At 45.9% G+C, this 15,154-nt stretch overlaps 1 protein-coding gene across 19 annotated transcripts in view; it reads left to right on the forward strand.

The window, feature by feature from the left end:
* The first annotated feature begins 1,085 nt into the window (after nucleotides 1–1,085).
* The window catches only part of ERICH2 (glutamate rich 2), a 45,576-nt gene continuing 31,507 nt past the window's right edge, over nucleotides 1,086–15,154 (forward strand). For 4 of the 19 annotated variants that reach the window (XM_048869459.2, XM_075117957.1, XM_048869457.2 and 1 more), the window contains exons 1-3: nucleotides 9,005–9,038; nucleotides 9,366–9,502; nucleotides 13,477–13,513. In XM_048869459.2, the coding sequence (XP_048725416.1) occupies nucleotides 13,506–13,513 (8 nt within the window). In that variant the 5' untranslated portion in view covers nucleotides 9,005–9,038; nucleotides 9,366–9,502; nucleotides 13,477–13,505. Of the gene's footprint in view, nucleotides 1,546–1,589; nucleotides 1,682–9,004; nucleotides 9,039–9,365; nucleotides 9,503–11,172; nucleotides 11,619–13,476; nucleotides 13,514–15,154 lie in introns of those variants that run through there. The other 15 variants (XM_075117955.1, XM_048869454.2, XM_075117956.1 and 12 more) reach the window with 10 other exon arrangements.

Below are 15,154 nucleotides of genomic sequence, written 5' to 3' on the forward strand. Positions count from 1 at the left end.
CCTGCACAAGCAGCGGAATAAGTTTGGGAACCACTGCTCTATATATGAGAGAGCTCTCCTGTCAACATAATAAAACCACCTAAACAAGCAGCAGTAGCTATATATCGGTGGGAGAGCGTCTCCAGCCAACGTAGCGCTATGCACACAAGAATTTATGCCGGTGAAACTTTTGCTGCTCATAGGGTTGCTAACCTTCAAAGATTGGCTGGGAGTCTCCCGGAATCAGCCTCAATCTCCCGATTGCTATTGAAAGCAATCCGGGAGATTTTAATAGGCCAAAACTCTGGTCCGCGGGGGTGGCGCAGTAGGGCTAAGGCAGGCTCCCTATCTGCCCTGGCTCCATGTGGCTCCTGGAAGCAGTGACATGTCCCTGTGGCTCCTAGGCACAGGCAGGGGTGGCCAGGGTGTCTCTGTGAGCTGCCTCCGCCCTGAGCACCAACTCCGCAACTCCCTTTGGCCAGGAATGGCGGCCAATAGAAGCTGCAGGCCTGGCTGCCCCTGCCTGCACGTAGGAGCCACAGAGACATGCTGCCACTTCTGGGAACTGCCCCAGGTAAGCGCTGCCCAGCTGGAGCCCGCATCCCACACCCCCTCCTGCACTCAAACTTTCTCTCAGAGCCTACCCCACAGCCCTGAGCTCCCTCCTGCACCCAAACTCCCTCCCAGAGCCTGCACACTGCACCCCAGCCCTGAGCCCACTCCTGCACCCCAAATCCCTCATCCCCATTCTCAGCTGAAGCCCACATCCCCTCCTGCATCCCAACCTTCTGACCCAGCCTTGAACCCCCTTCTGCACCCTAACTCCCTCCCAGAACCCACACACACACACTCCTGCACCCCAACTCTCTGCCCCAGCCCTGAGCCCCCTCCAGCACTCAAACTCCCTCCCAGAGCCTGCACCCCCACCCCCTGCCCCAGACTGGAGCCCCGTCCTGCACCCCAAACCCCTGCCCCAGCCTGGAGAAAGTGAGTGAGGGTGGAGGAGAGCGAGCGACGGAGGGAGGTGGGATGGAGTGAGCAGGGGCAGGGCCTCAGAGAAGGGGCGGGGCCTTGGGGGTAAGGGGTGGGGCAAGGGGGTTTGGGTTTGGGAGATTAGACAGTTGACCACCCTAGTTGCTCAGGGGTGTGGTTTTTTTCATATCCATGAGCAACCTATGTTTTGGAGAGTCAGTGTTGGTGCCTTCCGCGGGGCAAGAGGGCGGAGCGCCGCCGGCGAAGCCAGCCGCACACGAGCTGCTTTGCCGCCCCGAGACAATCCGGGGCCTGCCGGTTTGAAGGAGCAGCAGGCGCCGGGCTCCCCGCTGCCCGCCCCCAGACGCGGGAGTGCCCCCCCTCCCGGCAAGAGGGAGGCCGCGGGCGGAGCCGGCCCGGACCCCTTAGTTTTGCCGGAGCGTTGCAGGCCGGGCCCTGTTCTCCTGGGCTCCGCGCCTTGGCGCCGCTGTTGCCATGGTCACGCTCCGGCAGCCAGGCCCGGCTCCCGCGCTCCGGTCCTAGTAGGAGGGAGCCGGTCACCCCGCCAGCGCGCTCGGCCTGCGATATGAACAGGTAGCGGGTCTGCTGCTTCTTTCCCGGCGCCTTTCCGTGCCTGGGGGGTGCGGCCCCTGCTTCTAAACACCCTGCTTTTGTCTCCAGGTGTGATGTGGTCTGGGCCCCACGGGCTCCCAGGACGACAACCCCCAAGGTAAGAGGTTCTCCCACCCCCGACCCCCCACTGCAGCCCCCAAGGTAAGAGATTCTTCCTCCGCCTCCCCCCCCCCCCACGCTGCCCACTGCAGCCCCCAAGGTAAGAGATTCTTCCTCTGCCCCCTGCCCCGCAGGCTGCCCGCTGCAGCCCCCAAGGTAAGAGATTCTTCCTCCACCCCCCACCCCCCCCAGGCTGCCCACTGCAGCCCCTAAGGTAAGAGATTCTTCCCCCCCCCCAGGCTGCCCACTGCAGCCCCTAAGGTAAGAGATTCTTCCTCTCCCCCCCCCCCCCCAACCCGGCTGCAGCCCCGGGGCAAGGTAAAATTCAGTTTTTGTCTTTTGCATGCTTTTACCCTATACAGTACTGTACAGATTTCACAGGGGAGACCAGTGTTTCTCAAATTGGGGGGTCCTGAAGCAAAAGGGAGTTGCAGGGGGGGTCACAAGGTTAGTTTAGGGGTGTCATGGTATTGCCACCCTTATTTCTGTGCTGCCTTCAGAGCTGGGTGGGCGGAGAGTGGCCGCTGTTGGCCGGACATCCAGCTCTGAAGGCAGCACACCCCCCCACACCCCCACCCCCTAGCAGTGCAGAAGTAAGGGGTGGCAATACCATACCATTGCCACCCTTACTTCTGTGCTGCTGCTGGTGACTTCTCTGCCTTCAGAGCTGGGCTCCCGACTGACGGCCGCTGCTCTCCAGCTGTTCAGCTCTGAAGGCAGCACCGGCAGTGCAGGAGTAAGGGTACCAGTAGCACAACCCCCTTGGGAACCCCTTCTCTTTTGGGTCAGGACCACTACAATTACAACACTGTGAAATTTCAGACTTAAATAGCTGAAATAATAAAATTTTTAAAATCCTATGACCGTGAAATTGACCAAAATGGAATGTGAATTTGGTAGGTCCCTACTCATAGGAGTGATTTGTGGCTTAATTAGTGTCAAATTCTGCCTTCTAATGCAGGCACATTATGGGCATTAGTAATTGCTGTCCTAATCAAGAGTAGAATTTATCTTTTACTTTGATCTTCCTGGGTTGTGTAAGGCTCTATATACTTTATTATATGAATTATTTATTGTTTCCTATTCTTTAAAGTCTCCCCCCACACCTTAAATGTAGTCTTGGTAATACTCCAATAATTTATGGTACTTTTTTAATGTAAATGGTCAAATTTCATCTGCTTTTGTGGCATGGATTGAAACTACCTGTTGGCTCTTCTATTTTCAAACGTTAACTCCCCATTTTTTTGATAGACAGGATTTTCAAGAATTCAGCACAAGACACTTGATGCAAATATCCTTCATATCTCAGATGTGCATATAGCAATCAGGATCTCAGGAATGCATCCTGCACAGTTGTAAATCCTACACACAGTTACTCAATATCTCGTTGGTGAAAGCCACTTGACATCAAGACATTTTTATTGCACTGTCTTGTTAGGCCTAATTTTGTTTTTAGTATCTGGTATTATATCATCACAGTTCATGTTGTTGAGAGTTAAGATTGTGTCAGTGCTTCCATTATAAAACTCTCTTTTTCAGAACTTTGTAATTTTTCTGTAAAATCTCCCCTACTCCTAGGCAGAAATTTGGTATACCAAGTCTAAAGAAGGTTTGTTTTTTTTTTTTTTTGTTAACAGAAAGCTTTTTAAAGCTGAGAATGAAATATATGGGTTTGCTGGTTTCAAAAGCATGTAAAAATACGCTTGTATAACTTGAAAGCTAATTTAGTTTAAAGTACAATCTGACACATGAATAGTCCCGACTTCACTGAAATCCCTTTTTTGTATATTAAAACAAAGGTAAAAGTTATTAATGTGAGTGGTAACCTTTGTAAAGGTGCTTAATTTCTATAAGAAAAAAAAATCAGCTATTTTTTTGAACCTAAGTACATATTTACACTGTAGACTATAGGATTTGGTAAGTTCCATTGTCTGCATATTTAAAACATTTTGGCTGGCACAGGTCACTGGTAGTGAGGTACAGAAATGTTCATGTCTACAGCATCAGTCCATTACAGCTCGTGTTCTTAGCCCTGGTCTACACTACGAGTTTAGGTCGAATTTAGCAGCATTAGATCGATTTAACCCTGCACCCGTCAACACAACAAAGCCATCTTTGTCAACTTAATGGGCTCTTAAAATCGATTTCTGTACTCCTCCCCAATGAGGGGATTAGCGCTGAAATCGACATCGCCGGGTCGAATTTGAGGTAGTGTGGATGCAATTTGACGGTATTGGGATAGCTCCTGGAGGCCAGAGTGCTCCATTGTGACTCCTCTGGACAGCACTCTCAACTTGGATGCACTGGTCAGGTAGACAGGAAAAGCCCCGCAAACTTTTGAATTTCATTTCCTGTTTGGCCACTGTGGCAAGCTGATCAACACAGGTGACTGTGCAGATCTCATCAGCAGAGGTGACCGTGGAGTCCCAGAAGTCGCAAAAGAGCTCCAGCATGATCCGAATGGGAGGTACTGGATCTGATCGCTGTATGGGGAGACGAATCCGTGCGATCAGAACTCCGTTCCAAAAGATGAAATGCCAGAATATTTGAAAAAATCTCCAAGGGCATGAAGGACAGAGGCTATAACAGGGACCCACAGCAGTGCCACATGAAACTTAAGGAGCTCAGGCAAGCCTATCAAAAAATCAGAGGCAAACACCTGCTCAGGGTCAGAGCCCCAAGCATGCCGTTTCTATGATGAGCTGCATGCAATTCTAGGGGGTTACCCTACAACTACACCATACCTGTACGTGGACTCCTGCAAGGGAGTCTCACGCAACAGGGATGAGGATTTTGGGGATGAGGAAGATGATAGTGCACGCCAGGCAAGCGGAGAAACCGTTCTCCCTGACAGCCAGGAACTGTTTATCGCTCTGGAGCCAATACCCTCTCAACCCGGGCTTCCGGACCTTGAAGGAGGAGAAGGCACCTCTGGTGAGTGTACCTCTGTAAATATAATACACTGTTTAAAAGCAAGCGTGTTTAATGATTAATTTGCCCTGAAGACTTGGGATGCATTCTCGGCCAGTATAGCTACTGGAAAAGTCTGTTAACATCTCTGGCGATGGAGCTGAAATCTTCCAGGGACATCTCAATGAAGCTGTCCTGGAGATGCTCCCAAAGCCTTTACAAAAGGTTTCTGGGGAGGGCAGCCTTAATTCGTCCCCCACGATATGACACTTTACCACAGCAGGCCAGTAGCACATAGTCTGGGATCATTGCATAAGAAAGCATGGCAGCATGTGGTCCCGGTGTTTGCTGGCATTCAAGCAACATCTGTTCTTTATCTCTCTGTGTTATCCTCAGGAGGGTGATATCATTCATGGTCACCTGGTTGAAATAGGTGAATTTTATTCAGGGGACATTCAGAGGTGGCCATTCCTGCTGGGCTGTTTGCCTGTGGCTGAAAAGAAATCATTCCCACTGTTAGCCACGCGGTGTGGGGAGGGGTGAAGCAATCATCCCAGAGAATTGGGTGTGAGGGGGGTTTCATTGGGTTTATGCTGCACGTTAACTTGAAAACATCAGCCCCTCCTTTTAAATGGCCAATGTGTCTTTTTCAATTTTACTCTCCCTTTTTTTTCCTCCCGCAGCTGCAAATGTTTCAACGCTGCCCCTAGCATCTCCGTCCCAGAGGCTAGCGCAGTTAAGAAAGTGGAAAAAAACGCATGCGCGATGAAATTGTCTCTGAGCTCATGCAGTCCTCCCGCATTGGAAGAGCCCAGCAGAATGCGTGGAGGCAGACAATGTCAGAGTCCAGAAAAGCACAAAATGAACACGAGGACTGGAGGGACGTGCAAGAGGATAGATGGCTGGAGCAACAGGAGAGGTGGCAGCAGCGTCATGAGAGGAGGCAGGATGCAATGCCGCGGCTACTGGAGGATCAAATTGATATGCTCCGGTGTATGGTTGAGGTGCAGGAAAGGCACAGACTGCCACTGCAGCCCCTGTGTAATCAATCACCCTCCTCCCCAAGTCCCATAGCCTCCTCACCCAGATGCCCAAAAACGCGGGGGCTCCGAGCACCCAACCACTCCACCCCAGAGGACTGCCCAAGCAACAGAAGGCTGTCATTCAATAAGTTTTGAAGTGCATTGTGCCTTGTCCTTCCCTCCTCCTTCCCCACCCTTCCCGGATTGCCTTGGCAGTTATCCCCCTATTTGTGTGACAAATTAATAAAGAATGCATGAATTTGAAACAACAATGGCTTTATTGCCTCTACAAGCAGTGATTGAAGTGGAGAGGGGAGGGCCATTGGCTTACAGGGAAGTAGAATGAACCAAGGGGATGGGTTTTCATCAAGGAGAAACAAACAGAACTGTCACACCGTAGCCTGGTCAGCCATGAAACTGTTTTTCAAAGCTTCTCTGATGCGCAGCGCGCCCTGCTGTGCTCTTCTAATCGCTCTGGTGTCTGGCTGTGCGTAATCAGCGGCCAGGCGATTTGCCTCAACTTTCCACCCCGCCATAAACGTCTTCCCCCTTACTCTCACAGATATTGTGAAGCACACAGCAAGCAGTAATAACAATGGGAATATTGGTTTCACTGAGGTCTAACTGAGTCAGTAAACTGCACCAGCGCACTTTTAAACATCCAAATCCACATTCTACCACCATTCTGCACTTGCTCAGCCTATAGTTGAACAGCTCCTGACTACTGTCCAGGGTGCCTGTGTATGGCTTCATGAGCCATGGCATTAAGGGGTAGGCTGGGTCCCGAAGGAGAACTATAGGCATTTCAACATCCCCAATGGTTATTTTCTGGTCTGGAAAGTAAGTCCCTTGCTGCAGCCATTCCCACAGACCAGAGTTCCTAAAGATGCAAGTGTCATGTACCTTTCCCGGCCATCCCACGTTGACGTTGGTGAAACGTCCCGTGAGATCCACCAGTGCTTGCAGCACCATTGAAAAGTACCCCTTCAGGTTTATGTACTGGCTGCCTTGGTGCTCCGGTTCCAAGATAAGGGATATGGGTTCCGTCTATCGCCCCACCACAGTTAGGGAATCCCATTGCTGCAAAGCCATCACCTGTAACCTGCACATTTCCCAGAGTCACTACCCTTGATATCAGCAACTCAGTGATTGCATTGGCTACTTGGATCACAGCAGCCCCTGCAGTAGATTTGCCCACTCCAAATTGATTCCCGACTGACTGGTAGCTGTCCGGTGTTGCAAGCTTCCAGAGGGCTATCACCACTCGCTTGAGAACTGTGAGGGCTGCTCTCATCTTGATATTCTTGCGCCTCAGGGCAGGGGAAAGCAAGTCACAAAGTTCCATGAAAGTGCCCTTATTCATGCAAAAGTTTTGCAGCCCCTGGGAATCATCCCAGACCTGCAACGCTATGCGGTCCCACCAGTCTGTGCTTGTTTCCCGGGCCCAGAATCGGCATTCCATGGCATGAGCCTGCCCCATTGCCACCAGGATGGCTAAATTGCCGGTGCCCATGCTTTGAGAGAAGTCTATGTCCATGTCCTCATCGCTGCGCTGCCATCGCTTCCTCGCTTGCTTTTGCAGGTTCTGGTTCTGCATATACTGCATAATGCGCGAGGTATTTACAATACTCATAACTGCGCGGTGATCTGAGCGGGCTGCATGCTTGCCGTGGTATGGCGTCTGCAGGAGAGCAGAGTTGCAGGGGAAGTGGTGGTTGGATGACCAGTTTGGAGACCTACTGTACCGTCTGCTGCCAGAACACAACAGCTGAGCGGGCTGCACGCTTGCCGTGGTATGGAAAGACAAGAGCAGCCAAGCAGAGTTGCAGCAGAAGCGGCAGATGACGACAGAGGACCTGCAAGACCACCAGGAGAGCAGAGTGGCAGCGGAAGCGGTGGATGACGATGGTCATATAGAGGATCTGTGAGGTGGATTCATAGCAGCAGGAGAGCAGAGTGGCAGTGGAAGCGGTCATTCGATGACTATGGTTTGCAGACCTAGTGCACTGTATGCTGAAAGCAGTATGGCAGCCGCACGGGGAAAAAAGGTGCGAAACGATTGTCTGCCATTTCTTTTACGGAGGGAGGGATGACTGATGACCTGTACCAAAGCTACCCGAGATAATGTTTTTGCCCCATAAGGCATTTGGAGCTCAACCCAGTATTCCAATGGGCAGCGGAGACTGCGGGAAATGTGGGATAGCCACCCACCGTGCAACGCTCTGAAAGTCGACACTAGCCTCGGTACTGTGGACGCACTCCGCTGACTTAATTCGCTTAGTGGGGACACACACAATCGACTGTATAAAATCTCTTTCTAAAAATCGACTTCTATAAATTGGACCTAATTTCGTAGTGTAGACATACCCTTAGTGCTTGAGAAGTTACCATCTGATGGCTGCATGAGATGTGATTGGTGTTCTCAGTATGGCTACTAGTGAAAAAGTATCCACATCGTAAAAATTATCACCATAATTGCTATTAGTTTCAGCAGTAAAGCCACGGACTAAATGGGCATGAAGAATGCATTACCCTCCAACCCATAGAGATGGTCCATTCAAATCAGATTAGTGCCATATTGGCAGGGCAATATAGGAAAGCTTTTACTGTCATTGTCCCAGACTGACAGCCCTGGAGACTGAAGTCCCTCTTTCACTGGTTTTGATGAGCACTGAATTCACATGATTTTGTTTAGAAAAATATAGGTGTACAGTTACATAATTATCTGATGAACTTAGTGCTAAATTCTCCTCTGAGAAGGGTATGTATAAAAATGCCAAGAAGTCTACTGTCAGATTTTTTTTCCCAATGATTTCTTAAGTTTCACTGTGTATGATTCTCCACTCTGTTACACCAGTGACCAAATACAACAATAGAAATACAGCTGGCCAAGTAGAACCCTTTTTCAAAAGGGGATAGCAGATTGGGGGAGCACAAAAACCCATACTAGTAAATAGGGGAGAGAGGCATTGGGCGACTGCTACCAGGGATCCACAAACACTACCAGTTAAGGAGTTGGAGAGCTGATCTTTTTTACTGTCATTATATGGAATTGGGCTTTTTGTAGCTGCTTAACATACAGTTAGGAAATTGTATGTCACAGGAATATATTTTTGTATACTTCATGTCAATCCCTTTCACAAATAGTTCTGTTTTTGAGTCAGAAGAAAAGTTGTAGACATCTATCTGAGGTATGCAATCAGACAATTTGTAGCATATAGAAAGTTTGTCACATAACAGGCTAACTGATTCTGTTTAAAAGAACATTTTGAAGAATTATCTAGTCGGATGAATATCGATATTCATCCAACAAATTTGTTTACTGTCCCCATAAAATAAAATGTGTTTCTTAATGATAACTTGAATTTTTTTCCTGTCAATTTTTTCAGGTCTCTGGAATGCTGGAAGTGATTGGACCAGATGGTACTTGTTATAAGTTATCAATTAATACAATTGTTTTAAAAGTGAAGAATTGTGTTATTATTTCCAACATTTGAATTTAAAAAACTGTAGCTATTATATTTGCTTGTAAAATCATAAGTAAGCATATTTTTTTCATCCAGATGTTTTTATTTTCTCAAACGGAAGGGGTTTTTTTTCATTTTTTTTAAGAAATGTCCCTCATATTTGCAGCTTGTCTTTCAGAGTGGCCACATTCACGCTTTTTCAAAGCTAATAGCAGTATAGTGATGTGGATCTACTTAGTGGTGTTATCCTGTGAATTATGTAGTTCACATCTCTGCTTTCCAGGAAATTGCACAGACCAAGGAGTAAGAATCTGCTAACAAGCTTAGAGACTTAGTATGGAAATACATATGTGAATTCCCAGTCCTGCTTCCAAGTTTCAAATTAAAAATGAAGGGAAATCTTTTCAACACCTCCTCACGGTAAAAACATAAATTCAGATCATGAATTGGGTGTGATCCACGATGGTACTTAGGCAGTTAAGTCTCATTTTCAGGCACCGCTGTTATCCATAAAACTCCTGCTCAATTGCCTTCTAACCCTGTAGGTGCCTTGTCATAAATATAAAGGGCAGGGTAAACACCTTTAAAATCCCTCCTGGCCAGAGGAAAAATCCTTTCACCTGTAAAGGGTTAAGAAGCAAGGATAACCTCGCTGGCACCTGACCAAAATGACCAATGAGGAGACAAGATACTTTCAAAAGCTGGGAGGAGGGAGGAAAACAAAGGGTCTGTGTCTGTCTGTGTGATGCTTTTGCCGAGGACAGAACAGGAATGGAGTCTTAGAACTTAGTAAGTAATCTAGCTAGATATGTGTTAGATTATGATTTCTTTAAATGGCTGAGAAACTAAGCTGTGCTGAATAGAATGGATATTCCTGTCTGTGTGTCTTTTTGTAACTTAAGGTTTTGCCTAGAGGGATTCTCTGTGTTTTGAATCTAATTACCCTGTAAGGTATTTACCATCCTGATTTTACAGAGGTGATTCTTTTTTACTTTTTACTTCTATTAAAATCCTTCTTTTCAGAAACTGAATGCTTTTTCATTGTTCTTAAGATCCAAGGGTTTGGATCTGTGGTCACCTATGCAAATTGGTGAGGATTTTTACCAAACCTTCCCCAGGAAGTGGGGTGCAAGGGTTGGGAGGATTTTGGGGGGAAAGACATTTCCAAACAACGCTTTCCTAATAAAAATAAACCCAGATAAACATTTGGTGGTGGCAGTGGAAGTCCAAGGGCAAAGGGTAAAATAGTTTGTACCTTGGGGAAGTTTTAACCTAAGCTGGTAAAAGTAAGCTTAGGAGTTTTTCACGCAGGTCCCCACATCTGTACCCTAGAGTTCAGAGTGGGGAAGGAACCTTGACATGCCTCAACTCATTCAGCGCCTAAGTTTTTATCACTGAGCATGTGTGCTGCAGTCTCACTAGGCAGCTGGGCGCCCATTTCCTCCCTGAGTCAGGCTTCAGTGTGCATGCTTTAGTTACTTGGGCATGTATCTCCTGCCTGAGTTCCAGAGCAAGTCACAAGCTGGGGAAGATAGTCATTCAGCTGCCTAAGTTGCGTGTGGGGACCTGATCTGGGAGGCATGAGCAGAGGCCACCTAACAGATCTTGCCCCTCAGGTGAGTTCACACAAGACAGCCAGGAGTTTGGGTCGGAGGAGGAAGAATTCCCTTATAAACTCGTGGATAGGCTACTCACGTAGTCCCCTCTCCTGCTGAGAGGGACAGCGGATTTGAACAGGGATTGTCCACTTCTCAGGTGACTGCCCTAACCATGAGGCATTGTAATGCTTTCCCTGTCCCAATTAATATTTAATTATTCAATTATTTAATAGAAGTGGAACAACTTCAACATGCAGGATTTGAGGGAGACCCACGTTGGAATATTTCATAACACGCATCTGTTCAAATCACTTTTCCTCAGAAGGAGGGTGGACTTGAACTGAGGGCCTCCCACTTCCTGGGTGAGTATCCTATCTGCTAGGCAAAAGGGTGTAAGGGAGGTGGTCCTCTTCCTCCTCCTCCTCCCGTCTGTTTTGTATGAACTCACCTGAAGGGTCTGATCCAGTAGGTAGTCTCTGAGTAAGTCTACCATATTGGGCCCCTGCATGTGACTTAGGCTTCAAATGCCTGTCTTCCCTGGTTTGTGGATTGCAAGCAGAGATAGGCACCTCCCTGCACCCTAGACTTAGGCACCTATCTCCATGAGACGGACAGGTTTTAGCACACATCTGATTGATGTTGCCCATTGGTTGGCTTCGGTGGCTGCCCACCTAGTATGCTGGCTTTGAAGATCACAGTCTAAGGCTCCTATCTCTCCCCATTCATTGTATAGGAGCTTAGGCGCCTACCTCAGGCTTTGTGGATCACAGTGCTGTTCTTGTGATTTTTCTAGAAGCCAGGTGCTACAATGATCAGCATCACAACACCTAAGTCCCTTCCTGCATCTGGACCTTTGAAACTGTACTGCACACCTGGCTGTGTCATAAAACTGGAACTCCGTGTACCATATGCAAACTTTGGAAATGAACTGTCTAACAGTCTGTATTTATTCAGTTAATTGTACATACTTCTTACATTTATAAAGTCATCTTGCTGTAGTTTTTTTGGTTCAGTGATCCCAAAAGGTTTTTAATTGTCTGTATTTATTTATATAATGATACACACAATTTTTTTATAAAGAAAACTGGCCCTATTTCTGGTTTATAATTATTCAGAAGGAAAGAAGGTTGTTAAAATATCTTCTGTTGGCAGTTGATGAATACGTTAGATCGTCTATACCATGTATGCTCTGTCCTTTCAGCATAGAGTCAATGGTTCAGTATAACATATTTGGAATATACGGCAAGCCATTGAGCACATGCCATTGATGACCAGGGACTCCATTGAGTATGCTTAGGTAGATGTTACTCTAGAGTACTGCAGTATTTCACAGTTCTTCCTGGCTTTCACGTCTCTTCCTGGCTGTTTTCTAAATTTGATCTACATTCATTCACAGAAGAGTGTTAATGAACAAATAGTTCTAAAACCTTTAGAAAGGAAGGAAGACCATACAGAATAATAGAACTTCACAAGATTTTAAAAATCTCCTTTAGTCTACTGAATAAATGTAACTTGTGAAAAATATTTTAGGTGTCTTCTGAGTGATGTCAATGGGAATTTGCCCTTGATTATATGGTAGCAGGGTCTGGTCTTTAAACTTTCCAGAAAAACTGAATATAAATTGGCTTTATGCACCCAAATTGTTTTACAATAACATTATGCAGAACAAGAAAAATTAGTGATCATTATGCACTCAACAAAGATTCATATTATCTTATACTGTACACTTAGACTGTTTTATAACTGAGGAAAGGAATGTTGACAAGACCACGGGATTTATCCCTGACTCTAAAAGTTCTATGTGATTAACTTCTACTTGGATAGCCATGTGATATAGACAATATGGACCTTGGTTTAATGTCTCATCAGAGGTACAGTATTCTTAATTGCATTTTCAGCACTGGTTATAAGCCCTAATTCTAGTATGAAATTTGGACCCACAGTCTTCTTGTCCAAGGATGAGTGCTACCAAATGAATTATAGTTAAACTAAGAAAATTGTAATTTACTTTTTTAAAATTATATTTTACAATAGTTTGATATCAAAAAGGAAATGTACAAAGATAAGATTCTTGAGTTAGTCTCACATCACCAACACTAAGTCTGTTCTATGTGACATTTACAGTCCTCCATATATAAAGGAAAAGAAGACAGATAATACAGAAACATTTTTAAAAATGGCATTGTATCAGAGATTTTTGAACACCCAGGTAAAGTCAGGGAGAAAATTAATATATAAAGTGAAAAGTGCTAATGTAATGTATAAATTGACATCTTAGCAATCCATTAATAGCTCAGTGTTTTGAAATATTCAGTGCTTCAAAAATTTTCTGTTGTCCGGTTTTATAAACCATTTTCTTATATCAGAAGGGTAGCCGTGTTAGTCTGGATCTGTAAAAGCGGCAAAGAGTCCTGTGGCACCTTATAGACTAACCGATGTATTGGAGCATAAGCTTTCGTGGGTGAATACCCACTTCGTCGGATGCATGTAGTGGAAATTTCCTGCCTCTGGAAATCTCCACTACATGCATCCGACGAAGTGGGTATTCACCCACGAAAGCTTATGCTCCAATACGTCGGTTAGTCTATAAGGTGCCACAGGACTCTTTGCCATTTTCTTATAGGCTCACTAATAATTATCAAGTGGTACGTTGGTATATATATAGAAACTTTGTCCGCCCAACGTTAACTGTACACTTTGATAATGAACTAATTGTGAATAGAAAAATATACAGTTTGAAAAAACATGGTCTGTTCTGTGTTGTGCTTAATACATCATGTACATCTTTCTGTTTAGATGGATTTATTCTGGAAGCCTGCTTGACAATGTCAAGGTAAGAAAAGAAAGACGCAGTCTAGGCCCCAAAAAAATTCCAGAAGTTTTCTGTTGTGTAAGGCAAGCTGTAAAGAAATGTGAGATGTGTGAATTTGGGGAGACCTGGTGGTAGAGGAAGAGTCAAGGCGATCTGCTGATCGCCTCCCACATCCACCATCTATTGGTCTATTCCAGGGATTGGCAACCTGGCAGGCCGCGGGCCGGTTTGTTTACCTGCAGCGTCTGCAGCTTTGGCCGATTGCAGCTCCCACTGGCTGTGGTTCGCTGTCCCAGGCCAATGGGGGCTGCGGAAAGCAGTGCACACCAAGGGATGTGCTGGCCGCCCTTCCCGCAGCCCCCATTGGTCTGGGAAGGCGAACCACGGCCAGTGGGAGCTGCGATTGGCCAAACCTGCGGACACTGCAGGTAAACAAACCTGTCTGGCCCGCCAGCAGCTTTCCCTGGCAGGCCGCGGGCCAAAGGTTGCCGATCCCTGGTCTATTCTTTCCTTTATACGTATTTAAAAGTAAGTGAAATGAGTTTTCATTGGCTCAGTATATAATAATATGCAATCTTTGGGGCCAAAAAGCTTCCTTCTTTAGGTTTTGGAAGTTTGTACCAAAACCATAATATATATAAAATGGATTGTTTTATTTGTTTACTGTGATTTGCAATGATACAATACAAAGTGTTACATTCAATTACCATTTCATATGTTAAAGGTTCTTCTATTGCATTAAATTGATCAAGCACAAGAGGAGTCATGCCCTGTGGTTAAATCAAAATTTTAATACAAAAAGGGCACATTGTGAAAGATAAAAAAAGGTTAAATATAGCATTTATTATAATTGTTGTGATATGACTGTAAAATGTCATATTTTCAAGCACTTCCTTAACAGTTAAATTCACATCTTGTACTTTGAATATTATAGATTTGTGCTAGTGATGCTTAGTTCTGGTTGAGAAAAATGTATCTTTTCAGTTAACTCATACCTGTTCCCAGCCCAAAGGAGACTTTTTTATTCTGTTTTTTTAAACATTTTGAGTCTGTCCCATATTGATTAGGTCCCTATCAAGGTGGCTTCTGGCCCACAATAATTCTGACCTCTCTGTGTTGCACAGCTCCACAGGCTGCTCCTGAATCTGCGAGCTATCTCCTCTATTTGTCAGCGATAGTATGCCATGCAAGTTTCCATAGGAGTAGGGTGTTGTACATATTTGTTCTCGATGCCAGACAGCAGAAACATTATTTGACTCCTCTTGCTCCCTCCTTCCTTCCACAGTAGTTTAATGAACAGGAGCTGTCTGCCACCTGTTGTCTCTTAGATAAGTTTTAGAAATGTAAAGAAGCTTAAAGAAATATTCTTAGCCATTAACAGACCAAAGATATGTCTCCCCTGCTAGTTCTGGAGTAATTTTCTTGTGTAGGTCTGTCATAAATATAAAGGGAAATGGTAACCACCTTTCTGTGTACAGAACTATAAAATCCTTCCTGGCCAGAGGCAAAACCCTTTCATCTGTAAAGGGTTAAGAAGCTAGGATAACCTCGCTGGCACCTGACCAAAATGACCAATGAGGAGACAAGTTACTTTCAGAGCTGGGGTAGGGGGGAACAAAGGTTTGGTCTGTCTGTGTGATGCTTTTGCCGGGAACAGATCAG

The sequence above is a fragment of the Caretta caretta genome, chromosome 11, assembly GCF_965140235.1.
Source record: "Caretta caretta isolate rCarCar2 chromosome 11, rCarCar1.hap1, whole genome shotgun sequence".
NCBI classification, from domain to species: domain Eukaryota; kingdom Metazoa; phylum Chordata; order Testudines; family Cheloniidae; genus Caretta; species Caretta caretta.